At 44.0% G+C, this 26,945-nt stretch overlaps 1 protein-coding gene across 6 annotated transcripts in view; it reads left to right on the top strand.

Moving 5' to 3' along the window:
- Window positions 1–12,497, top strand: part of FAT1 (FAT atypical cadherin 1) — a 121,645-nt gene extending 109,148 nt beyond the window's left edge. For 2 of the 6 annotated variants that reach the window (XM_040243104.1, XM_040243102.1), the window contains 9 exons: window positions 141–298; window positions 1,185–1,647; window positions 2,338–2,491; window positions 2,641–2,751; window positions 3,525–4,156; window positions 4,846–4,983; window positions 7,505–7,564; window positions 9,969–10,004; window positions 11,014–12,497. In XM_040243104.1, coding sequence (XP_040099038.1) covers window positions 141–298; window positions 1,185–1,647; window positions 2,338–2,491; window positions 2,641–2,751; window positions 3,525–4,156; window positions 4,846–4,983; window positions 7,505–7,564; window positions 9,969–10,004; window positions 11,014–11,642 — 2,381 coding nt within the window. In that variant the 3' untranslated portion in view covers window positions 11,643–12,497. Of the gene's footprint in view, window positions 1–140; window positions 299–1,184; window positions 1,648–2,337; window positions 2,492–2,640; window positions 2,752–3,524; window positions 4,157–4,845; window positions 4,984–5,468; window positions 5,522–7,504; window positions 7,565–9,968; window positions 10,005–11,013 lie in introns of those variants that run through there. The other 4 variants (XM_040243106.1, XM_040243105.1, XM_040243103.1 and 1 more) reach the window with 3 other exon arrangements.
- The last annotated feature ends 14,448 nt before the right edge of the window (window positions 12,498–26,945 follow it).

The raw sequence follows: 26,945 nt of genomic DNA, 5'->3' as shown, positions 1-26,945 counted from the left end.
AGACATTTCCCATTGAATTGAATTTTACACTGTATAATCTTAGATCCAAAACTTGAATTAGGGCATGGTGGTGGTTGGACAACTTATACAGATATGCTTAAACTTGGTTCTGATTTATTTCTTCTCTTTGTGATTCCCAGGGAGTGCATCCGTGACATTTACTGGAAACAGCTTTGTGAAATATCGTCTAATGGAAAATGAAAACAAGTTAGAGATGAAGCTGACCATGAGGCTTCGAACGTACTCTGCCCACGCGGTTGTCATGTATGCCCGAGGAACCGACTACAGCATCTTGGAGGTAAGTGTTTGTGCATATTTGTATCTCAGATTGTGGGAGACTTTAAAAGTATAAATTCCATTGTATGTTCAGATGGCCCATTTTTTAAAAGAATAAGATAAGCAACATGAAATGATCAAGTTCTTCTTTTAAATGACTCATTGATACCAACCCATAAGTTCTGTGGGATGAAAGGCTCTTTTTGCTCTACAGTAACATAGACATTTACTTCTGTTTTTTTACAAACATTTTCAGGTTCTTATGACCATAACATTCAAACTCTGATATTAATCTTACTAATATTATGGAGAGTTTATAGAAAGGTCCTACATACACTTGAAGTGATGATCAGCTTACCTTCTCTCTTTTTTTTTCTTTAAATCAAGAGTGATTCATTTTTGACTTTAAACAAAATCTGATGCTCTTCTGTTGTTTGGTTAGCAGTTGTCAGTCACTTACACAATGCCTTTAGGTTATGTAGTTGGAACTTTGATATCCCTGAGAGGCCTGGTTTTATTATTTGTACAGTAATCCAAGAAGCACGTGTTCTCTAGAACTTAAATGCAAGGCCTTGGGTTTCCCTGGTAGCTCAGCTGGTAAAGAATCCGCCCGCAAAGCGGGAGACCTGGGTTCGATCCCCAAGTCAGGAAGATCCCCTGGAGAAGGGAAAAGCTACCTTCTCCAATATTTCTTGCCTGGAGAATTCCATGGACAGAGAAGCCTGGCAGGCTACAATCCATAGGGTCGCAAAGAGTCGGACACGACTGAGTGACTTTGCCTTTCATCCCTACTTGCGCTAACTTGCTGCCTTCGGGCGGCAGACCCAGCCCCTCCTTCAGATGCGTGATCCGAGGCTAGGCTCGAGATTCCGCGAGAGTAGCGCGCACGGTGATTGTCTCTGTCGCAGATCCACAGCGGGAGGCTGCAGTACAAGTTCGACTGTGGCAGCGGTCCCGGCATTGTCTCGGTGCAGAGCATCCAAGTCAACGACGGGCTGTGGCATGCGGTGTCCCTGGAGGTGAACGGGAACTACGCCAGGCTGGTTCTGGATCAGGTCCACACCGCCTCGGGCACAGCCCCGGGGACACTGAAAACTCTCAACCTCGATAACCACGTGTTTTTTGGGGGCCACGTCCGCCAGCAGGGCTCGCGGCATGGACGGAGCCCCCAGGTGGGCAATGGTTTCCGGGGCTGCATGGACTCCATTTACCTGAACGGGCAGGAGCTGCCCTTAAACAACAGACCCAGGAGCTACGCGCACATCGAGGAGTCGGTGGATGTGTCTCCCGGGTGCTTGCTGACAGCGACAGAGGACTGCTCGAGCAGCCCCTGCCAGAACGGGGGCGTCTGCCACCCCTCCCCAACGGGAGGTAAGCCTCACACCAGAGCCTCTCCTGAGTGGCCCATCCACGTGTGTGCACTGGGGCGGAGGTCTCCCGGCATTTCTGCTTTTCTCCTTCACGTGCAGTCAGATTGGTCACATACCGCAGCCGGCGTAAGTGACGCTCGAGTGGAGCTGGGCTTGGGGTTCATCCTGGGAGCGGCTGGAGAGGACAGTTTCTCTCCCGCTGAGTGGTGGCCTCACTACATTGCTTTTCCAGATGTGTGTCATTCTGCACCCTAGCCTCAGGAAACCACAGCTGACCCTGAGTGCCTTTCCAGCCACAAGGACGCCAACCAGCGGGTTGGAATTGGTTCCACATGGTTCTCCCTAAGCCTCCTTTTACCCGCCGGCCCAGCGAGGGGCCTGCCAGCCTTGCTCACTCGAGATGGGGGTGGGAGTGTAGTTTTCCATAAGGCCTTTGGCCCCCTTGGGTAAGTTAGGATGACCTTGATCGAGTCACAAGCTCCCTCTTCGGTCCTTTGTATTTGGGTGATACCAGTGGTGACAGGTTTGGTGACACAGACAGCTTTGTACCCAGAGGGTATGGGGGATCGAACAGGATTTACAAGTCTTAGAGAGCAAAATTCTCACTTAAACATAAAAACCAATACCCTGAGACTTCTCTTTTTTTGAGTTACTGAGTGATAGTACTTTTGGTTCCCATTTGCCGGTTTAGGTTATTACTGCAAATGCAACACCTTGTACATCGGGACCTACTGCGAGGTGAGCGTCAACCCGTGTTCCTCCAACCCCTGCCTGTACGGCGGCACCTGCGTTGTGGACGGCGGAGACTTCGTCTGCCAGTGCAGAGGACTGTATACTGGTCAGAGGTGTGTAGGTTTCCCCAGACTCCCGTCATTCACTAGAGCAGTAGCACTTCTGGAGTCATCGTATGTGCGTGCAGTGTCTACATTCATTTGCTCCTGTAGTTGCAGAAAAAACATTGGGGTTTTATGCTTATTTTTCCCGTGTCCTTCAGGTGCCAGCTCAGCCCCTACTGCAAAGACGAACCTTGTAAAAACGGTGGAACATGTTTTGACAGTTTGGATGGTGCTGTCTGTCAGTGTGACTCAGGTTTTAGGGGAGAAAGGTAACTGACTTCTTTCAAGATCGCTGTTTGCAGCTCTCTGTAGGGTCACAGCGATTGGCAGATGCAACAAAACTTCAATAATTTGGACTGTGTTGCTTCAGAATTTGAATTCAGAGCTCATAGTGACTCTTTGTATAATTTATCTTTTCATTCTTTTAAAAAAAATTCAACAAGTGAACATGATATAATGCTTGGAATACTACATGCTTTGGATATAAAATGGTTTTATACTTTAAAAATGTGATTTATAAATAAGGAACGTATGGGTACTTGCAGGAAGTAACTGTGGAAACAGATTGTTTTTTTAAAAAACAGATGCTCATGGGGTTGTTACCCATCTATGAGATAGATGACTTTTTTTTCATCGTTTATGTAGCATCTAAAACATTTCTCAACTCTTTAGGTATCTTTTGTGAGCCTTGCATAGTCTGAGAGGCGATCATTATTTTCGGTGAAGAGTATGAGGCACTAAGATGCCTGTTGCCAACTTTGAATGAAATGGTTTTCGGTTCCAGGGGCCATTTCACCTTAGACTTTCCACCAGGTTTAGTTTAAAACCTTGGTGCTTGTTACATACAAGTGCCTAGTGCTATACATCTAGAAAAGCCTTCACCTATCCCTGTGTCTCCTGCACTGGCAGGCGGGTTCTTTACTGTTAGTGCCACCTGGGAAGCCCAGGTCAGTGTTGGCTGAGTCTTACTAGGAAGGGATGATTAGCCTTTAGTCTCTATGATGCTGCCAAGGCCTCTCCTAACCCTGGGCTGTCTCGGCAGGTGTCAGAGCGACGTTGACGAATGTGCTGGCAACCCCTGCCGGAATGGGGCCCTCTGTGAGAACACGCACGGCTCCTACCACTGCAACTGCAGCCACGAATACAAGGGGAAACACTGTGAAGACATGGCTCCCAACCAGTACGTGTCGACCCCCTGGAACATCGGCCTGGCCGAGGGGATCGGCATCGTTGTCTTCATCACGGGCATTTTTCTGCTGGTGCTGGTGTTCGTCTTCTGCCGCAAGATGATCAGACGGAAGAAGAAACCCCAGCCCGAACCCGAGGACAAACACTTGGGACCCAGCGCGGCTTTCTTGCAAAGACCGTATTTTGATTCCAAGCTGAATAAGAACATTTACTCTGACATACCACCCCAGGTGCCTGTCCGGCCCATCTCCTACACCCCAAGCATTCCAAGTGACTCCCGAAACAACCTTGACCGCAACTCCTTCGAAGGGTCGGCTATACCCGAGCACCCTGAGTTCAGCACCTTCAACCCTGAGTCCATGCATGGACACCGGAAAGCCGTGGCTGTCTGCAGCGTGGCCCCAAACCTGCCTCCCCCGCCGCCTTCAAACTCTCCTTCTGACAGCGATTCCATCCAGAAACCGAGCTGGGACTTCGACTATGATAGTAAGGATGGTTTTCTTCTTTTCGATAAAATGTCTCTGACCTCGCGGTAGGGTAGCGTCTTTGTTAGTGAGGAACGTGCCCAGACTCCACAGAGCTCTGGTACAATTGGGAACCTTTTCCTGGCTTCGCATCCCTGACCTAGCACTGCGGCCACGATGTTGCTTTAATTTAGGAATTGAATCTAGTTGTGTTCCATTCATCTGGAAAGATCATTTCGTTTTTGTAATTGATCTGGATTCTCAACTTTAATTGGTGGGGGGATTTTTATGACAGAAAAATTGGGAGGGCATTTGCATGATAGGATTTTTTTTTTTCTCAGATGTGGCTGGAAGACGCAACAACATTTAAGTGGCCTGATGTCTATTGGGTGCCTTGTAAAAGCTATATGTTACCATTTTCAAATAAAATTTTAATTCCCCATGTTGTCTGATAGTCTCCACCACAGGCCGGTTTATTGAGAATTTCTATTCTTATGAGTCTGCAAGCTATATTTATAGGTTTTATATTTTGTATCTTGTTCTGTTTTGGAGATGTTTCTTTTTTTTTTTCTTTCAATGTTCTTTTATTGAATAAATCCCAGGCAGTCCACGGGTCACACTTGCTTCGTGTCAGGATACATACAGCAGGGAAGAAAAGAGAGTCTCCTGCCTTTGTGGCATGTAACTGTTTTGTCTGTCATCTCCTTTTAGCTAAAGTAGTGGATCTTGATCCTTGTCTCTCCAAAAAGCCGTTGGAGGAGAAGCCATCTCAGCCATACAGCGCCCGGGAAAGCCTGTCCGAAGTGCACTCCCTGAGCTCCTTCCAGTCGGAGTCGTGTGATGACAATGGTGAGTAAACACGCATCCGCAGCGCTCACCGTCCGCAGCCCCGCTCACGTGACATAGGACAGGGACACAGTCGCTGTTCCATCTCAGACGGTCTTCACACTTCACTTCCGACCACAGTTACACAGCCTTGCATGAACGTCCGCTGGGGACGATGTTGAAAACGTCCTTCATGCTTAGGAATTGGAACGGTAGTGACTGGTCCTAATAAGAAAGAAAATGTAACTGATTGAAAGATAAGCTCTGTCTGATCGGTTAGTTCTGCATCGACCTTTCTTCCATGACAGTGAATGCTATAGAAGTTATGTGGATTTAAAAAAAAAAAAACCTCGTACCAGCTTCCTTGAGCACACCTGCGTTGCACACACGCTCGCACCCCCACAGCCCTAAGAGGAGATGCGGTAGTCTGACACGGGCAACTTGAGCAGCACCTGTGATTGTTACAAGGTTCTATTTGTCTCTCCCCACCGACTCCCTTGCGGCCTCAGCTCCCATTTGGATCAGAGCGTACTGACTGAGAGCGCAGTTTAAGAGATTGCTAGTAAGTTGGATTATATTTCTAATGAAGAAAGTTTTGACAGTGGGATCTTTGCTGACAGTTTTGTTTCTTTGAGGGTGAATGGCATTGATAAGCAGCTTTATCATATTAGCACATACCAGTAGAGAAAACTCAGTATCCAGAAATCCTATAAAGTGAATTTTTAGTGGAAATTTTTGAATGTCAGAATTAGTTTGATTGTAATTTTTTTGCATAAAAATGCCATGTGTAAACAGTTTATTGATGGAAGGAAATAACCCACTAATAATTATTTGATTGTTTTTAAACCCAGAGTAGATGGTCCATAATACACTGCAGAGACTATTTTGAAACTAAGGATGGCCATATGTGTGTTCCATTCATTCCTGAGCCATTTCAAGCATGTGATATATGCATGTTATATATGATATGAAGATGCAACAGTGTTTATTATTAAGCGATAAAGTATTTGGACAGAGCTCTGCTTATCAAACCAACAACAAAGTAGAATTCTTTCTTTCATTAGGTTTAATTCTAAAACATTATAGAGTTGCCAATTCATATAATAATTTATATCTTTGTCCTTAAATGCTCTTCATAAATCTCAGAATTTTGCCAGTATTTTCTTTCTTTTCCTAGGTTTTTTTTTTCTTTTAACTGAAACATCATTCTTCTTAATAGCCCTAGATACTTTTAATAAGCTATGGTCAAACTAGTTATGAAAATTAATTGCCAGATAATACAATGTGAGAAAAAATATACTATCCAGGAGTGTCTTTATTTTAACCTTTATCATAATTTTAATCATTATGAATCATAAATTTGAAGCCTGTATTAAGAGTATATTTAAATCATATTTCTAGTCTTCTAAGGCTGTTGTAATAGATTACCTAGTGGCTTAAGACAAGATAGATTTGTTACAGTTCTGCAGTTTAGAAGTGTGACGCTTGTCTCAGCAGGCTGAAATTAAGATATCAGCAGGACTGTCTCCTTTCTGGAGACACCAGAGGAGAGACCCTGTTCGGTACCTTTTCCAGCTTCTAGAACCTCCCCACATTCCATGGCTCATGGCCTCCATCTGTCAAAGACAGCAACACTGCACCTCACCGGTCTGTCTGCTGTAGTCCTAGCTCTCCAACCACAGCTGGGAAAGTTGCTCCCCTTAAGAACCCTTGTGATTACATGGGGGCTGCACAGATCATGCAGGGGAGTCTCTTCATCCCAGGCTCTTTAACTTCATCACATTAGCAAAGTCCCTTTGGCCAAGGATGGTAACCTGTTCCCAGGGCGAGGATGTGGCCTTTTTGGAGGCTATCCTTCTGCCTATTACGTGCACACTTACTTATCTTGGCACAAATACTTTGAAACAGTTTAATAGAGGAATGAAAAGGGGATTTACACAGGAAGCAGCCAGGCAGACAGTCTGCGTTTCTCTGCTGGTATGTTAGCTCACCAGCTGTTAACTCGTTTGCAGAAAGACAAGAAAATTGGGGTGGGAGTACAGAGAACACAGACAAAGCCATTTTTGTATTCATATTGCATATTTTAACTTATTATGCAGCTCTTAATTTTTTTCCCACAAACAATGTATGCGTGTATTAAATGGACCCAGAAAATTGGCTTAGCCAAGTATTTCACTCTTTGAATGTGAAAGCTTTTGCCCATGGGATGTTAAAATCAGGGTTGTTTTGTCCCGACTTGATTCATAATTGTAATTGTGAAACAAATTTATGGCTGAAAGTTCTTTTCCTAAATTACAGTATAGTATGGTTACTCGTTACTCTATTCCTTTGATTAATGATAACAAATATATAACTTGATTGGAAAAATCTGAGACATATAAGGAACAAGTGCAAAGATCATACATAATTATATAGCTATGTTTCAAGTATTCACGTCATTAAACTATGAGGTAGAAACTGTATAATATGCAGAAATCATTTTTAATGCAGTTTCCTGACTCACTGAAGGTCTTTCTAATTTACTGCTCTTGTGCCTTTTCACAAGCTTCCATAGTGACTGTAATACGCCTTGTCAATGCTGTCGTTGACATGGTGACTGAAGAAGGTATAGTTGTGTGTGTGTTCTGTGTTAGTGTTCACAGTGACTGTCCCTGGAGTGGTGTGCTTTTGCCATTTGTACAAAGTTCTTATGTGATGCTTCTGAAGAGGTTGAATACTTTTATGCTGTTCAGGTGTGTCCGTTCATCATCCAGAGGTGTTGCAAAATACCGTTATATATGTATGTTACATATGTTACCTATGTCTGTGGTCTTTGTTACTTTTTTGTGGTTCACAGTGAATTTACACAGTTGCCAGAAGTCACCCTAGGGTCTTGACAACTGCCTTTCCAGGGAACAGTATGAAGAAGTTAAAAGTAATTCTAATTATCTAAAAAAATGTTTTAATATAGAAAATTCTCTTCATGTGAATAGGAGTAAAATTAAGTATAACACAGCTTTTTGTAATTGCCTATACCTGACTCTTCCCTTTTGTATTTTCGAGGGAATGTATGGTCGAGGAAAATTGTAGAAGATGATAGAAGGCAATATTTTTATATTTGGTTGAGTAAAAATCATTTCATAGGAAGCTTTATCTGTTCAAAATTTTAAGAAATTCCTGCCTTAAATTAGTTCAGATTAGCCCTCCATCAGTGCACTGGAATTCGAATTATCACATGCAAAGTGCACAGGTATTTTCAGACTAGAAATCAGATCACTGTAGGGCTTGTGAAAAGCTTAATTGTTAGGCCTTAACTCCAAGATTTCTGATTGAGCAAATCTGGTTGGGGCCCTGGGAATGCACATTTCTAACCAACCAGCCCCCAGTTAATTCTGATGGTGCTGGTCTAAGAACCACTTAGAGAACCACTTGGAGACCCATTAGCCTAGACCACTGGGAGCCCACGAAGCTTAGGGAATCCTTTCTGCTAGGATAACAAATAGGTTTGCTGAGACATAGGTGAGAGAAGGATGCTTTCAAGCCAAGTTTGATGGGGTGCAGCTTACTCATTTCAGTTACTAGTGAGCCTTACACTTAGTTTCCAAGAAGTTACCATGTCTTTACTTGGTGTATCAGAAGGGGATCTATATTTTGTCTACTGAATCTTAGTTCTCCCATGATGAAACCCTAATATTTATATAATATATTGACTGAGTTTAAAGAAACAGAATTCGAATAGTTCTTTCATGGCAATCTCTTTCGTTGAAAAATATCTTTGACATATTAAATATAAATTGAATTTAAAATGGAAAACTAAGAATAATGGAATGGCTGTTTAGTAAACAGAAGTTGTCAATCCTTTTTGGAAAGAAACTACCACATTTTTAGCAGGCTTTTAAGATTAGTTCCAGAGGTAAATATTAGCTAAATACTGGCTTACTCATGTTTTAGAAATCACCACAATTTTTTCAGTTTTTGATTTAAATTCCTAGAAGAGAACCGTCAATCAAATCTTATTTGTTCCAAGTTACTTTATCACTGGGTTTTCAAGAGCATCATTGAATGCATGGAAAGCATGGGTCTAGTTTAGAAAATTACTAGTCATTTATTTCCACAGTAAGAATTACAATGATAGTCAATGGTTAGTGCTTGACCTACATTATCTGATTTAATCCTCATAATAACTAAGGGATTTCCACCTCTATTTCAAAGAGAAGAGCCTGAAGCTTAGCCAGGGTTAGCAGCCTGCTCCACGGTCACGTGATTCACGTTGACTCTGCCCTATGCTGGAGTTCTGTGTGCAAAACAAGGACTCCAGGAGAGGGAGAGGCCAGACAGATTTGGGTGGGCTCAGGGTTAAAGTCAGCTGACGGTGTCTCTAAGGAAAGGTGGACAATGTGAATATAAAATCATGTTCAACTAGGGCAAGGTCTGGTGAGGTTTTCTCTTAGCTGTTCATCAGTATCTAAGTGTGTTCGTGGTTTCTCTGAATTATGGACATGTGAAGGCTATATTGTGCTATAAAATTTGGGTCTCTCATGTAGCTCTAGCTTATGTCTTTTGCATTATCACCTAAGCAACCTTATGTTACCCAGCCTTAGGAAAAAAAATGATTTTGTAATATTTCCCAGTAACATGAGGGGGTCATTTAAATTCCTTATCAGTTTACATTTTATTAGAGCCTTGTAGACTGCATTTCAATTACTCCTAACAACATTCTGTGTTTTCAGGAGTAGCTTGCCAGAAACAAGGGAAAGAAAGTAAAATCCTGTCCAAGTTTCCCGGCCACATCCCTAGTTCATCATCCCTCATCTTCTCCTCCGCTCCCACGTCCCATTTTACTTGTGCTACACAAGTTTCTCACCGTTTGGGATTTTCATAGATAATGGCATAGAAGGCACAGTACATGGCTGACTGGGCCTTTATAAAACAGTTTATATTGTGTTATGGACTTATCTTTATTGCCTTTTCAGCTGTCTTTCTCTTTTAATTACAAGTGTTTTCTTTTCTCTCTACTCTGCAACCAAAAGAGTCTTTGGCTGCTCCTGACCTCAGCAAATCAAGAGGTGACTTATGCATGCCAGTTGTTCATTGATTTTTCACTAAACAAATGGGCGGAGACTTGACCCAGTGCTGACTTGCTGCACGTGTCTGCACCGTAACTACTGCGTACTTGTTTGTGGCCTGCATTCTAAACGCGCCTGCCTCACCTTCACTGGCTGCCAAAGGATTTCAAAAATCCTGGGGTGGGAGGCTACCCCCAAATTGGAAGGATTTTTTTTTTTTAATAATTATACCTTTATATAGTTGAAAATGACCCTTAGTCCTTTTTAAAGAAACAAAATTACTGTAGTTTATCAAAAATTTTTACATTTGTATTATATTTGTCAATGTTTAATTGCCTTTCGTTTGATTTTGAGGCACGCTTTGCTATGTTACTAAATTAATAAAATTTATTGTCTTTCTGAGGACTCATGGAAAATAGTACAATTGTAACATTAAGTTTATGACATTCTAAAGGAAATTTACTTTAAAAATTTTGCATGCTAGTGATTACTTTTATTATCTGAAAGACACATTCGTTGGTATCTTTTTTTAATGACAAGTAGTGCAGATCAGGTGACATTCTTGAGACGCCTTTTTGCAAGGACAAAATTTCTTTATCAAGGTCCTAAGGCTGAACTAACACTCTTCTTCATAGAGGGCAGAGGGTTCTCAATGACTGTAGGAAAGCTGAAAGGATGATTGGAATCATTTGAAGAAAAGTGCATGTCCTCTAGGCGCTAGCATACTGCTTCTTCTATTAAAAACTTAACGTTTCTTTGAAAGTTAGGTACTTACCTAAAACTGTTAAGTCCTCATTTCAGGAGCAGAGCCTAACTCATAGAGGGTCTCAGAACCGGCACGGGAGGGGAGGGGGTCAAAGCAGGGACCGAGGCTTGCCCTGACGGTGGCCCTCGGTGCGCGGGGACGGATGCCTTTGCGCCTGTGCGTGCTGCATACGCTGGGCCCTTTTCTGCGGTGCACACGCTGGGGAGGAAAACACTTTAACATCTGGTTTTCTTTTCCAACAAGGGTATCACTGGGATACATCGGATTGGATGCCCAGCGTTCCTCTGCCGGACATCCAGGAATTCCCCAATTACGAGGTAATCGACGAGCAGACCCCCCTGTACTCGGCCGATCCCAACGCCATCGATACGGACTATTACCCCGGAGGCTACGACATCGAGAGTGACTTCCCGCCCCCACCAGAGGACTTCCCCGGCGCGGACGAGCTCCCGCCCCTGCCCCCCGAGTTCAGCGACCAGTTCGAATCCATACACCCGCCCAGGGACGCGCCGGCCTCGGGGAGCCCGGGCTCCACCTCCCGAGGCCGGCAGAGGTTCCACCCGAACCAGTACCTGCCCAGCTTCTACGCCGTGGACCTGTCCGAACCTCAGAAAGCCGGCGCGGGTGACGGCAGCGCCCGCAGAGAACCCTACGCCCCCTACCCTGCGGGGTACCCCAGGACCTTTGAAGCCCCCGCGGTGGAAAGCCTGCCGCTGTCGGTGTACGCCTCCACGGCGTCCTGCTCCGACGTGTCCGCGTGCTGCGAAGCCGAGTCGGAGGTCATGATGAGTGACTACGAGAGCGGAGACGACGGCCCCTTCGAGGAGGTGACAGTCCCTCCGCTGGACTCGCAGCAGCACACGGAGGTCTGACCCCGCAGACTCGCCCCCCGCCCCCGCCCCCCCAAGTGCCTGAACCCCAGCGAACCTAGAGCGATCCCTGCAGCGGATGCCCTGTCCTGCACCCTTCTCTGCAGCAGAGCTTGCGCCCCTTCTTTCGGGGAGCCGCCCCCGGGCATGGCTGCACTGAACCCCCGCCCGCGCCTCCTGACCTGTTTGTCATCTCCAGTGTCCTGACCTACTGTCATCGGATGCGGTTGACTTCCGCCGCTCCATTTCCAGACTTTTTTTTTTGTATTTACATTCGTCCCGTGTTAAAACAATGAAGCGAAAATCAGCTCTCCTCTCTCTCGTTAGCATGATTCATGTATTTATATAGATTTGATTATTTTAATTTTCCTTTTTTTTGTAAATTTTATGTACAGATTTGATTTTTCATAGTTTTCCCCTAGATTTTCAAGATAACTTCGTACATTTTGTTTTTGACCGGATTTTGGTGGTGTTCCTGTCATTTACCTAGCACCCTGATTTTTTTTTTTTTTAATATAACCAGGGTTTCACTCTCTGTCCTTTTCAGCTGAAGTAGGACATTTCATTCATACATTTCAGTATAGTCATTCATTTCCAGCTGTACATAGGATGAGGACAGATCTGATCCATGAACATGTCTTAAATAAATGGGTTGCTGTATTTTAGGATTATAAACATTTTTCATTATTGGAAAGTGTAATGAGGACCTTCTGCAGAATCGTTTAGAACCAAAACCACCATGACACAATTTTTATAGTGTCTGTATATTTGTGATGCAAGGTCTTGTAAAGGTTTTTACTGAAAACTACCATTAACCAGTCTTTCTTACTGACAATAAATTATTAATAAAATACTTTAGCTTTGCTGTCTGTTTTTTCCTCCGTATTTATACTCCTGTTCAGGATTCAGTTAATGAATTGAGAAAGAAGGGTGGATGGATATAGATGGATAGCTTTTTTGGCTTAAATGTGAAGTCTCCCCCAGTTGCCAAAACCAGACTGTACTTACAGATGTTACCACTAGGTGGCAGTATATGGCCACGTGATACCGCTCAAAACTATAGGTATAGAGGCACAGCACTCTTTTATATAATAAACATTTTCTAATATTAAAAACGGAGAAGGCAATGGCACCCCACTCCAGTACTCTTGCCTGGAAAATCCTATGGACGGAGGAGCCTGGAAGGCTGCAGTCCATGGGGTCGCTAAGAGTCGGGCACAACTGAGCGACTTCACTTTCACTTTTCACTTTCATGCATTGGAGAAGGAAATGGCAACCCACTCCAGCGTTCTTGCCTGGAGAATCCCAGGGAGGAGGGAGCCTGGTGGGCTGCCGTCTGTGGGGTCGCACAGAGTTGGACACAACTGAAGCGACTTAGCAGCAGTAGCAGCGACATTAAAACATTTTTTTTCTTATACATTATTATATTGCTATTACTTGGCCGTAATTTCAGTGCATGTATAGTTTTCGCCTATTATTTATATCACAAAGCTTTCTGTGAAGCATTTTACCTTTCTCTTGTCAAAACATATCCTACTTCTATAGGATTTAAAGTGAAATCCAGAAGTCATCTTCCATGTGTATTTATAGTCAGAATCCATCCCTCTGTCCCACAGCTACTTGTTCAATACCAACCATGTGCCAGCCACTGTGATAAAAATGAAAAAGAATCAGGCGTTCCTATAACTTTGCAAAGATGCATTTTCCCTTTTATTAAATGACATGATATTTAATACATAGAGTTTAAACATCAAAGAGAGCTAAAATATGTACAACCAAAAGCAGCGAACTCACATTTTACTGAAACCACTTGTAACTCTTTATGCTGTTTTTCTCATCTTTCCTTTGAAATTTTTAAGTGTATATTTCTTGAGTCACTAATTTTCGGGATTGCGGAAGATGATGTAACCTATCAAACCTCTAATTCTCTTGTTATCCTCCCGTATTGTTACAGCTTACTTTTTTGGCTTCATTCATTCATAATGTCTTCATTGCTTTGATGATGTAAATATGTACCACAGAGGTAAGTAGTACGTGATGTTTCTTTCCATCTACTTTGCAACTTTCTATTTTTCTTAATTGCCTTAACTTTTCTCTTATTTTTAAAAATTTTGTTAGTTTTTATGTATTTAAAAAATCTTTTTGATCACCTACTGAGTGTTGTTCTATATGGACAAAAATTGCTCTGTCATCTTAGATTTTACACGGAGAGAGGATGGATGACAAGGGGAAATGGTAAATCACTAAAATACAAAGCAGTATGGAGTGATGAACGCTAAGGGGAAACTTAGTATGTGGAAAGGAAAGTGATGGGGAGGGTTGGGGATGGGAGGTATATTTGTGGAAGACCTCAATGGCAAGCCGGTATTTGAATAAACAGCTGAAGTTGATAAGGGGGAATGATGCCAATGGGGCCACCTGGGGCAGCAGCATTGCTGGCAGAAGAGCTAGTGTAAAGGCCAAGATTAGAAGGTTTAAAAAAAGAAGGGAAACAGGTGTGATCTCTCATAGATTTATAAAGTGCCTCTTGGGGTGTGGTCAAAACTATGAGAGGACCTCTGCTGATATCCAGAGGCTTTTTACTGTAAGAATTCACTTCTCCAAGGAAGGGACCTTCCATTTCTGCTTGAGAAATACTGTTGCTCTTATTTTAAAGTTGACTGGATGGGAAGACTGGCAGTTTTATCATGCACTTAGTCCCCCAGCTCTCATTCCAGGGAACAGTCCTGCTCAGAACCGAGCTGAGAGGCTGGGGTCTGACAACTTGTATACAGCTGAAGCAACCCGTACCCCTGGGACCCACCCCATTCATTGCCCATTTTCCAATGAGAAATCATTGCAGGCTGCACAACCTCTCCAGGCTGCAAGGTCTGATTCCTCCCCTGCGAAGGCAGGATTTATCACTCCCCTCACCACCCATCTTCACACGCTATAGTGTACTTTACAGTTGCCACCTCTTACTTGCTTTGAAAACGGGGTTGCTTTTTAACTTTTTCTCCCTTTCCCGTCTTGGTTTTTCAAGAGAAGAAATACAGTCCTCTGCCATCTTGAACTGGAAGTCTGGAATATGCTCTTAACCATTCATCCCCAGTGCCTAGAAGGACATCAGTGTTAGTTTCCTGTGCTCCACTGCAAATTACCGTACATATGGTGACAAAATACCCCCCATTTGTTAGCTCCAGCTCTGCAGGTCAGAAGCCCAGCATGGCATGACCAGGATCTCTGCTCACATCTTGCAAGGCTGAAGCCAAGTTTTCCTCTGGGCTGTGACCTCCTAAGGTCTGGGTCCTCATCCAGACTTGCATCTTGTGGGCAGATTGAGTTCCCTGGGGTCATTGAGACATAGGTCCCCATTGTCTTACTGGCTGTACAGCTGAGTTTCCTGCTTTCTCACTGACTGAACCCACTCTTTTGGCAGCCTCTGACTCAGATTCTAGCTCTGTGACCCTCTGATAACTTAGTTGCTTACGCTTCAAAGCGAGCAGAAGAACTTCCCTCATGCTTCCCATCTCTGACCTCAGTCCCTGCTTTAAGGACTCACCTGATTAGGTCAGGCCCATCCAGGATACTCTGCTGTTTGACTAATTAAAAATCAACTGATTAGTGACCTAATCATGGGGATTCCCATTGTATTTGCAAATCACATCTTTGCTCAAGGGGAAAATTATACTATTACTCCCCAGGTGGGGTTCTTGTGGATCACCTTGGAAGTCTACCCACCACCTTTGGCACTCTGTCGGTTTTTATTTTGACAACACTTTGACCTTCCAAAATGTTATACAGACCATATTTCAAACTGAAGACTATTAGCACTTTTTTTTTTTTTTGAGGCATCATCCGGAGTTAGTTAGAAATGAATAAACAAATTATATAAAGGTCTCAAATGAAAATGGTTAACATAACACCAACTATATGAATTAGTGTTGAACACTTTTATTACAGAAAAATTAAGCAACCACATAGAACTAGCATATGCTTGTCCATTTTTTCCTTAAAAGACTCTTATTTCCATTACCCTTGATAGGTATAAGTCAGGGTCTGTCACTTTCCCCAACTAGATTTCGATTTGACTGTTTGTTTGTTGCCCATTTAGAGTTCCCTGCAAAATTCAGCTGCCTTAGAAAATTCTACTGAGTGTTTCTGAGGACTTCTAAATGTCATTTCCATCTGGATTCGGTGTTTTATATATATTTTTGGTGATGTGTTTGAAGGCCACTTGTTATTTGCCACATTCTTTGTCTGCTGTCCTTGGAAATTATGATTTAGTTGAAAAGAGATTGGCAGACTAAGTATCCATTAGAAAAAAAATGCTAGTTCGAAACATTTGAACTTTTGAATTTCGATTTTGGATTGACTTTTTTCACTTCCATCTCTAAAATTTAGATTTATGTGTGTGTGATGGGAAGAGTCTATTTACATTAGGTAATTGTGCTTGTCACATTTATTTTTATCATAAAGTGTGTGGCGCTATCATACAAATCTCCTGCAGAGAGTGTGAGAGATGTTTTCCAGGTGCTGAGAGACACCCAGCGCCTTTCCAGAAGCTGCCTTAAGCTTTTGGGTTTTTATTTGTGACAAATAAAAGAAACAGGCCTCCTAAGTTCGCATCCCTTCCCAAAGAAACTAAGCTTCACCTAGGACTGGGGGGTCAATTTTAAAAACATGGTGAAGGAGGAGGAAGGAAGGGTGACCCAAGACACACTCGCTGTAAATGAGTAATATGAGTTCAAAAGCTGTTGTCTACTTTTAATGAAAAGATGAATTAAGCTGCGAGGAATCAGTGCTTTGAGTTGCCAAAAACAACCAGTTACAGAATTTTGCCTGCTGCTATTTACTGATCATTAAAATGCACATTAGTAGCCAAGTTATCTACAAGGGTTAGGAGAAGCTTTGACTCTGAGTTCTTTTCCTTTGCTGAGGGACTTCTCTGGCGGTCCATTGGTTAGGAACCCACCATGCAATACAGGGGACACGGGTTCAACCCCTGCTCAGGAAACTAAGATCTCTGGAGTCCAGGTGCCGCTACTAAAGAATCCAGAGAGTCTGTGTGCCCAAGTGAAAGATCCCGCATGCCAAATATTTAATTTAAAAAAAATGCTGCTGAAAGAGAGTTCCTCTCCTGTAACGTGTTTGCGTGTTCACAGAGGGTCGCTGGGTGTGTTCATCCCCTCTCCTGTCTCATAAATAGCCACTGAACTTTTGCTGCCTGCCAGACTCTGCCAGGCTTTCAACATCCTCTCTGGGGTCTCTCTTCTTGGCTTCCTCTGATTTCTTATGAAGCAGCTTAGTTCAAATTTTTAGTGTTTGAAAACATCTAAATATAAGCATCACAGGAGATAATCAGGGCTTCCCTGGTACCTCGGTCAATAAAGAATCCGTCTGCAATGCAAGAGACACAGGTTCGATCCCTGGGTCCGGAAGATCCCCTGGCAAAGGAAATGGCAACGCACTCCAGTATTCTTCCCTGGAGAATCCCATGGACAGAGGAGCCTGGTGAGCTTCAGTCCACAGGGTTGCAAAGAGACACGACTGAAGCGATTTACACACTTGTACCCAGAAGCAAATCCATTATTGTTTTGTGTGTGTAATCTGATTTTCTTTTCTCAGTATGCTACCTAAGTTTGATTTACAAACTTGGTACTTTGTATCCAGTTTTGCTCCCTGCTTTTCACTGCTTTACCATGTAAATGATCCTTTTTAGAAAATGCCTTTTTAAAGAGTTTCATAGAGCATATGAAGAACATAATGTTTCTATGCTTTTATAGAGCAAAATGTTTCATAATATGGATTTTACTATGCTTAATGATGTTTATGATTTCTCACAGTGGTCCCAACATTAATGTCTTTTTTAATCCAGTATTAATGTCTTTGTAGATTCATTTTCTTTCCTCTTCAGGACAGATTTCTAGGTACGTGGATTGTTTTCAAAATATTGCCTACAATAAAATTTAGACCTAAGACAACAAAAACGGCAGAACTTTGACGGCATTTTTACATTTCCTTACAACCGACCTAGTGCTCTTGCTGTGATAAGTCACTTCAGTCATGTCCAACTCTTTGCGACCCTATGAACTGTAATCCACCAGGCTCCTCTGTCCATGGGATTTTCCAGACAAGCATACTGGAGTGGGTTGCCATTTCCTTCTCCAGTGATATTTCTATGCACGCTTTTTTCCCCTGCCTTTTCCACATCACAGCATGGGTAGGAGATGATGTTTTTATGGTGCAGTGACATGAGGCGCTGCTGCTGCTAAGTCGCTTCAGTCATGTCCAACTCTGTGCGACCCCATAGACGGCAGCCCACCAGGCTCCCCTGTCCCTGGGATTCTCCAGGCAAGAACACTGGAATGGGTTTCCATTTCCTTCTCCAATGCAGGAAAGTGAAAAGTGAAATCGCTCAGTCATGTCCAGCTCTTCGCAACCCCATGGACTGCAGCTCACCAGGCTCCTCCGTCCGTGGGATTTTCCAGGCAAGAGTACTGGAGTGGGGTGCTATTGCCTTCTGCAGACATGAGGTGCTAGGCTTCTCTAAACCAGAGGTCTTGTCCCTGTGTTTTGGCGCCCTGGGCTCCTCCCAATCACCCAGCGGGCTGGGGGGTCAGGACCTTGGTGCCAGAAAGCCCTGGTCTAGGGGACGCTGGACAACCTTGCTCTTTTTCCTGTTCCTGTGAATTTATTTCTGTGAAAAATAAAGTCTAGACAAGAACTGATCATCGTCACAAAATTAGCCTTCATATCCGTTCAGTTTTCAGGGACTCCATATCAGTACCCCATCTAGGTTTATAGTCTATCGGACTTGGAAAAGTATCCCCACCCCCTGCTCAGCGCCCCCAGCCTCTTTTTCAGTTGATGCGGGTCCCCTCTAGCGGCCATTCCCCACTTTCACCAGCCTGCTGAGTCTGGTCAGTCACTTTTTGAGCGTCCAGTGTGGGCTGTTCTTTGTCTTTTGCAGACTGGCGTTCATTCCGTGAGGGTTTCCCCCGTGGCTCAGCTGTAAACAATCAGCCTGCCAATGCAGGAGACCAGTTTCAATCCCTGGGTTGGCAAGATCCCCTGGAGAAGGAAATGGCAACCCCCTCCAGTACTCTGGCCTGGAAATCCCATAGACAGAGAGGGCTGCAGTCCATGGGGTCTCTAAGAGTCAGACACGACTGAGTGACTAAACAACAACCAGTTCATCCCATGAACTTTCTGATTGCTCTCCATCTAAGGCGTCTGGTTCAGTTTCGATTAGTGCACCAGCCGAGAGAGCGTTGTTTGTCAGAAAGTAATTTTCTTACCAGCAGTTTACAGCTTCGACTGCAAAGAGAATGAGCCACTTGAAGAGAATGACAAGTAATTTTTTCCCCCAAGAAAACCTCTGCTTCTGTGAACACTTGGGTCATTAATGGGTCACTGTGCTGTTGCAAAGAGTGACCACAGAAAAGGCTCCATTTTTGATGAAGCTGGACATAAGGAAGAAAGGAAAGGCATAGCATTTGAATGAAAGTGTCATGGGACCAAATACATCTTGAGCAGAGCTGAGACCTTTCGCAGGGTCTGCAAGAAAGAGATGAGAAGTGTGAGCTCAGTGATTTCTAAACCAACAGCCACCATCCAATTGTCTTAAGGGGTAAAGTGAAATTCTCAAAATGTCTCATGACTCTTGCTTCCATTTATTTTGATGTTTATGGATATTAGCTAACAGTTTGAGGATGAGGAGAGATAGGAAAAGAAGCAAACCATCTCCCCAGAGGACATGTCAAGCCCTTCATGCCTGCCACAGACCTAGGAGCACAGTTCCATTTCTTGGCCACAGATTTGAAATGTGAACCCCACCTGCCAATTAGGATTACAAATGACATTTTAAAGTGATCCTCTTATGTCTAATTTTTTTACCTCCAATGAGTACTTTTCCCTTCTTTCAAAAATAAGCCTACTTTCAGATAGATGTTTTAAGTTAGGATGGATAAAATAAAACTTCAACCGTAAACCTTATTAAAAACATGAATTCTTTTAGTTAAACTGAATGTTCAAAATGCAAAACTATTCTCCAACTAAAAGGACTTATTGGACTGAGATAGTTATTAATAATAATAAATTCTGAGTTTTTATTTTAATGATAAAAATGCCGAGTGTTTACTTCTAAGGGGGAGCTTCACAAAATTAAAAAATATCCTCAGGTCATGGTTCTTCCATATACTGTCTATGCCATGGTTTTGAATGATCCATGCTTCTGGAGATCCCCCCCGCCCCCGCCCCCACCACCTTGAATGACAAGGCTAGGTTTGTTCTTTACAGAATAATAACATCAAACCTTCCTGAGTCTGTGCGGTGGGCTTTCTTCTATGAGTCTAGCAAGATAAGCTTTACAACTATGGTGTGGGGGAGTATCTTTTACAATCCCATTTATATAGAGAAATGGAGACATTTGTCCATGATGACAAAGATGCCACGTGGAAAGGCCCCTTCATCCTTGGGAGCCCACCCTCCTCTTAATGGGAAGTAAGATGGAAATGTTCAGCGTCAAGATCACAGCTTCCTACCCTGTGGCCCCTCATTCTCTCACCTGCTTCTCTGAACAAAATAAAAACATTCTATGTTTCATCCTGGCCCAAGTACTGGCGCTTCCAAGGCTCGTGTGCCCTTCCTCCCTCTGCCCCTCCTCTGCTCCCTTCATCCATCCTCTGAGTCACTCAGCTCCCTTCATCTTGTGGATTGCATCAACATATATTAATTTAATCTCTAACCTTTGCACACAAAGTGAACAAAGCTTACTTACGAGTAGTCATGACCTTTGACCGAGAAGTATTCCAGGGTGGTCCAGGATTATGTGCTACAAAGCAACACATTTAGTAAAAACTCAACTATGAAACTTTAGCACTCTTTTTTTCCCCACTCCTAAAAAAGCTCTTAAAAAGCTAGAATTCTCCCCACTCCTAAAAAGCTACAATTCTCTAGACTAGAATACTGGAGTGGGTTGCCATGCCCTTCTCTAGGGGATCTTCCCAACCCAGGGAGCGAACCCAAGTCCCCTGCACTGCAAGCAGATTCTTTACCATCTGAGCCACCAGGCGTGCCCCAAAAGCTCTAGTATTTGTTAATGCTGAAATAATAGTTACATGCTTGGAGTGTCAGAGTAAATCAAAATCAGGACGGTCAATCAGGACGGTCTCCTTATGACTTATGAGTTTTCTGTATGTTAATTTGAAACTCAGGCAGCACGATTCTGAGCCCTATGTATCTGGAGGACCTTGGCAGTGACTGTCATGGGGGCATGGAGATTATTATCTGTAAGCAATCTGCAGTTAAAGATGTAGTAACAAACACACGTTCTCCCTTCATGGATTTTGGGTGCTCTGATGCTTTCACAAAAGGAGACAGGAACACACAGTGAACCCTCTTATCCTCTGTCAAGGTGTATTCTGGGAACAAAGCTGATTCATCCCCAGGCTTGGAACATTAAGGCAGCCGATGAAGTGGGAAGGAAATGGCTTACTTCAGGAACTCTGCCCACGTCACTGTGAAATCATTGTAATCTGTTAAAGTGTTTCATGTGGTGAGCGAGACCCATTCATGAGTATCCTTCCCCAGTACACACACACACACACACACACACACAACACCCCCAGTGCCATTTCATCTCCCTGCGTGTGGTAAAACCTCTTATTTACACAACTGTACTTCCTGAGTTATTAAAGTTCAGACTCACTGAAATTTTTGAGAAGTGCTTGGTAAATATTTAGTGTGAGATTGCTCATGGAATGCAGGCCCAGGGCCTGATACAAGCTGGTGGAGCCCCGCCTGGAGAAAGCGGATTCTTATTTAGAACAAATCGGGCTGAAATCTCTCACTAGGGCTTATGATGAGGTCCTAGCTCTGCCAGCAAGAAACTCGGGGTTTGTCTTCTCTTACAATGAGGAAGAACCAAGCTGCCCTAATCCTTTACAAATGTCTGATGCTTCAAGCTGTAGGAAAATTCTTAATGACGATCAGCTGTGTGTGTGTTTGCATTCCACTTTCTCACTGTATTTGAGTACAGCAGGCAATATTCTAACTGATACTGAAACAGAGCAAGACGCTGTAGCCACCCCCCACCCCACCACGTGCTCTGGCTGCCTTTTGTCCATGGAAAACTTTAGCCAAAGAATATGTTTAATTTCATTGGTCCTCAAGGGCTGTAGATGATATTCTGAGCCAGTTCCTTTGAGCCGTTCTGAGGGCACTGAAGCCCCCTGCAGGTTGTAGCCACGATATAAGCCGCCACAACTTAGAACTAGCGTCAAAGAAGTGGAAGCACGTCGATCCTGGAACTGGAACTGAAGACAACTACACCAACTACACGTGACCAGATCACCGCAGGACCAATTTCAAGATGACTGGCAGGGCTGACGGCGCTGTTCCTGCATTAGCCCCCTCCTGCCATCTATAAGAGCTCTTGCCCAGTGAGCGTCAGCGGCGGGAGTCGGCCTTTGCAGGCATGGTCCCCTCCCCTCTGTTGCTGGCCTCGGAAGTAAAGCAAGCTTTCCTTTCCACCAACCTTGCCTCTTTATCAGCTTTTGATGGGTGGGCAGCCGGACCCAGACACTTTCAATTACAGTTTTTGGTGCCTCAGGTGGGGCTGCTGAGCTGACTCCAGGATTTTCCTGAATTCAGTCAAGGCCAGGACAACGCGCGGGGGTGGCTGCGAGGAACCCCCGCTCCTGGCTCACCCACCAGCCCCGGGGAGGAGGTCTTAGGGGGACGTTTCTAGCAGCTGCTGAAACCACTTGTTTCAGGGAGCCTCCCTGCTTCTCCCCTACCCTGCAGAGGCTGCCAGCGTACTCTCTTCCTTGCTGGAGCAGAAACATGCGTCCGGACGAGCTGACAAGCTCCAAGGCTGAGTAAGTCCACCGGTGTGCACCCGGCTAACTTCTCTTTGGAGTACAAAGTGCTGTTCGGGCGTTTTGCCAGTTGGTTTGAAGGCCATTTGCGTCGCGGAGGTATTGGTTTGATTCCCTTCCCATCATCCTCCTGGTGGCTTTGTGACCCTGTTGGAAGGTGTGTGAGCAGATATTCCCTTTGTGTGACTGGCGTGACTGGCATCTATGTTGTCTTTTGTAAAATGGTAAATCCAGGTTCAATTCATTAGAAAAATTAGAGTATAAGATTATGACTAAAGAGAAAAAATTTTTTTAATGATTTATGAAACGGTATTCTTTAAACTTTGGGGAAAAAATGGTCAAGATGAAACTCTTTTGAAATTCCAAAACTGTTTTTTTTCCCTTTGCATATGCAGTTAAAGAAAGCTAGTTTGATAAAATACCGTTTTCAAAATCCTGACCCCAAGAGAACATAACTATGCTTAAAAGAAAGCTTGAAGTGAACTCCTCTGTCCTTAAAATACAAACACAGTCCACTTTGCCTGATTTCAGTCTTTCTTGGGTTAATTAGTAGAATTTCAAAAGATGTTTGGGTTTGTTAATGGCTCAGAGGGTAAAGCGTCTGCCTGCAATGCAGGAGACCTGGGTTTGATCCCTGGGTCAGGAAGATCCCCTAGAGAAGGAAATGGCACCCCACTCCAGTACTCTTGCCTGGAAAATCCCATGGACAAAGAAGCCTGGTAGACTACAGTCCATGGGATCGCAAAGAGTCAGACACAACTGAGTGACTTCACTTTCACTTTGTACCACATTAAAGAGAATTTATGTTATGAGAAAAACATAAGCTTTTAGAAGTTAGGGAATATGTACTTAAGTTGGCCAATCAGTAGATGCAGGTGTAACAGCTCAAATGCTTACTTCTTGGTTTTGTTAAGGCTTTTAACCTTAACAAAAGGCTATACTATACAATATTATGTAATTACAGCTACTAAAATGATAAGGGAAGCATTTCAGTGTGCAAAGCAAATAGGATATGTGTTGTCAGTGAGAGAAGGTATAAAGAATGAAGGTGGTTTTTGTTGAGAAATGATAATAATATTGTCCTTGAGCTGTTGTTCCTGGATGGGGAAGAATATGCAATAAATCATATGGAAAACATTTGATAACTTTCAGATCATACTGCTGAACTGGGTAAGAAATTTAAAGAATGCTAATGGAAATCTATCGTTTTGCTTCAAACTATTTTTGACCCCAATGTTCAAGATGGAAAAAAAAATTGTCTAGTGGAGTTATCACAGAGTATAATTACTTATGATGTGTGTCACAGCTGGCTTTAAGTTTACTGGTAAGAGCACATGTACAATGCTTGTGTGACAACTGGGCGGTTTTATTCACAATTGCCAAAATCTTGGAGGCAACAAAGATGCCCTTCCGTAGGTGAATGGATAACAAAACTGTGGTACATCTAAATAATGGAATATTATTCAACACTAAAAATAAAGCTGCTATGAAGCAAGAAAAGGGCCTGGGGGAAGCTTAGAAACAAATTCCCAAGTGAAAGAAGCCAATCCGACAGGACTACATACTGTATAATTTCAGCTAGAGGGTGTTCTGGAAAGGGCAAAACTATGCCAATAAAAAAGATCAGTGGTTGCCAGAGGTTGGAGGGAAGAAGGGAGGAACAGGTAGAGCACAGAAGATTTTTAGAGTGAAAACACTCCATGATTTTATAATGATGGACACACGTCATTATACAGTTGTCTAAACCAACAGACTGTACAGCCCCAACAGCGAACCCTAATGTAAACTACAACTTTGGGTAAGAATGGAGTGTTAACATAGGTTTATAAATGGTAATACAAGTACCGCCTTGGAGTGGGGTGCTGACCGTGGATGAGGCTGTGTAGACAGCAGGGGGGTATGTAGGAAATATCTGTCCTTGCCTTCAACCTAGAATTTCTCTTAAAAAAATTAAAATCCTATTACTCAACTCATTTGAAGTATCTATTAGTTTTCAAATTCCCTCCTCAATGCTCTCACTTGTGGACTCATTTCACCTCTGTTATCTCATATATACACCCACAGTGTTCACTGCCATTTGGAGGGTAAGGACTATACTTTATTTTTTCTCCCTAGGGTGCTCATGGGTGTCAGCTGAACGCTGGTATGACTCCAGCATATACCACAAGGCTTACCCTAGGACCTGGCCTCTGTTGCTTGCCAGGGGCTTCTTCTAGCAGCTTCCAAATCAGGGGCCTCAGGCAGGAGGGCAACAGAGGGCAGCCCTACCTTTTCATTTGGACCCCATGTCCCATATAAAAGTACCAGTCCCCAAAGCAGGATTCTAAGGCTGCGCCGGAGAACCATCTTGAAAGGCGTGGTGTTTGGGAACACATTCCAGCTCAAGTCCAAAGGATGCCCCTCTGACCCTTTTCCTTTCACACAGGTAACAGCATCCAGGCCCTTCTACCACAAAGGATAGTGCAAGAAAAAAATGAAAAGCAGGCAGGCAGGTTCTCTGTTGCTTGTTCTGGGAGGATCTCCTGGACCAAAAGGAAGTCTTCTAACCTGTCCTCTTTGCATCAGAACAAGCAAAAACAGCACCTGGGACAAGGCAGCATGCCCCTCCAGCTCTCCAGGGCTGGGAGCAAGATAGCACTTAAAAGGAGAGGTCCCAGGTGGTGCTAGTGGGAAAGAACTCAGCTGCCCATGCAGGAGACATAAGAGGCTCAGGTTTGATCCCTGGGTCAGGAAGGTCCCCTGGAGAAGGGCATGACAACCCACTCCAGTATTCTAGCCTGGAGAATCCCATGGACAGAGGACCCTGGGGGTTACAGTCCATACGGTAGCAAAGAGTCTGACATGACTGAAGCAACTTAGCATGCACATATCCTAGGACCTGCTCCCTTACCTTATTCACTAGCACAAAAAGAAGCCGAGGACTGTATTTTAAACATAGAGCCAAGTATGTCAATTTTTCTTAAACAAGTACATTCATGAATGAAAGGAAATTGGTTTCAGACTGTACCCTTAAGGCCTGGATACAGAAAAGACACAAAAGTAAAACCTGGGATACAGGTGAATTGGTTTATTTCCTGGATAATTTAATCAGTCTTTGGCTGATTTATTGAAAAGTTCCAGACTGCTCATCTCACACTGTTTTGGAGTCACTCCCACAGCCTGGTGGCTGGTAGTTACATATTGAGGTTGCAGGTTTCTTGGATACCTCCAGCGGTCAAAGGAGGCTTGTTTTTAAAAGCTGTAGGGTGAGTATGTGCCTTGTAGATGTCTGCAGGGAGAGCGTGGGGATTTGGCGGGTAAAGGTGTTTAGGTCTATACTGTTCCTGGGAGAAGTCTGGTAGAAAATGATTGCCTGAATTGAACAGCTATAGACAAAAGCTTGTGGCTCCTTAGAATCTATTTAATCCCTGACATTTGAAAGCACAATGAGTTTATGATTGCTGTGAGCCAGTGTTCTCAGTGGAACCTTCTATCATTTCAAGCCAACAGCATTCTCCATTCTTCCTACATAGTGGAAGCAGGTAGAGGCGTGCACAAGGTTGAGGCCAAGAATTTGTCGTTTTAAGGACAGTGTTCAAGAAGTCCCCAAAACAGCTTTTGGGGAAGCTGATCACCATTACGGATGGCATTTGCACCATAGGAGAGCAGAGGTGAGGGGTGATGGTGCGACACCTGACTGCAAAAGTTCCTTGTCTTTTTTCATCTCTTACCATCTAGGAGGTTAGATGAGTTACTTTTTATAACATCACATTTTACAGATGAGGAACCTGGAGCATATGATGGTTATCTAAGGTACCCTGATTTGAGGTAGGGGTGGACCCCAAGCAGTCTGGCCCTGATTTGGGGAAATGTCCCAGAGGGGACACTGTTTAATGGCGCATGGAAGGGTTTCCTGGACCAAAGAGCAACAACGTTTGTTCCTTAAGAAGGCGCAAGGACCCTGTGGGAGAAGGCGAGGGTGGGATGATTTGAGAGAATAGCGTTGAAACATGTATATTATCATATGTGAAACAGATCGCCAGTCCAGGTTTGATGCATGAGACAGGGCGCTCAGCACAGGTGCACTGGGATGACCCTGAGGGATGGGATGGGGAGGGAGGTGGGAGGAGGGCTCAGGATGGGGGACCATGGCTGATTCATGTCAATGTATGGCAAAAACCAATACAATATTGTAAAGTAATTAGCCTCCAGTTAAAATTAATATTAATTTTTTTTTTTTTTTAAAGAAGGCGCAGGGTGCCCTTGGGACGCAGGCGGCGGCCCGGGCTCCCCGCACGGGGGCGCTGTCCGCACAGTCAGCGGCGCCCCGGGCGGCGCCAGGTGTCCCGGGCGGGGCGGCAGGTGCGGAGTCCGGCCGCAGCGGGCCGGGAGCCGGGGTCATAAAAGGCGGCGGGGCGGGATCTCGACGCTCTGGGCATCCACCCGCGCCGGCCCTGCCAGCGCG

This window comes from Oryx dammah, unplaced genomic scaffold, assembly GCF_014754425.2.
Source record: "Oryx dammah isolate SB20612 unplaced genomic scaffold, SCBI_Odam_1.1 HiC_scaffold_7, whole genome shotgun sequence".
NCBI classification, from domain to species: domain Eukaryota; kingdom Metazoa; phylum Chordata; class Mammalia; order Artiodactyla; family Bovidae; genus Oryx; species Oryx dammah.
The sequence above is the reverse complement of the archived record's forward strand: the minus strand, read 5'-3'. Positions and strand labels throughout refer to the sequence as shown.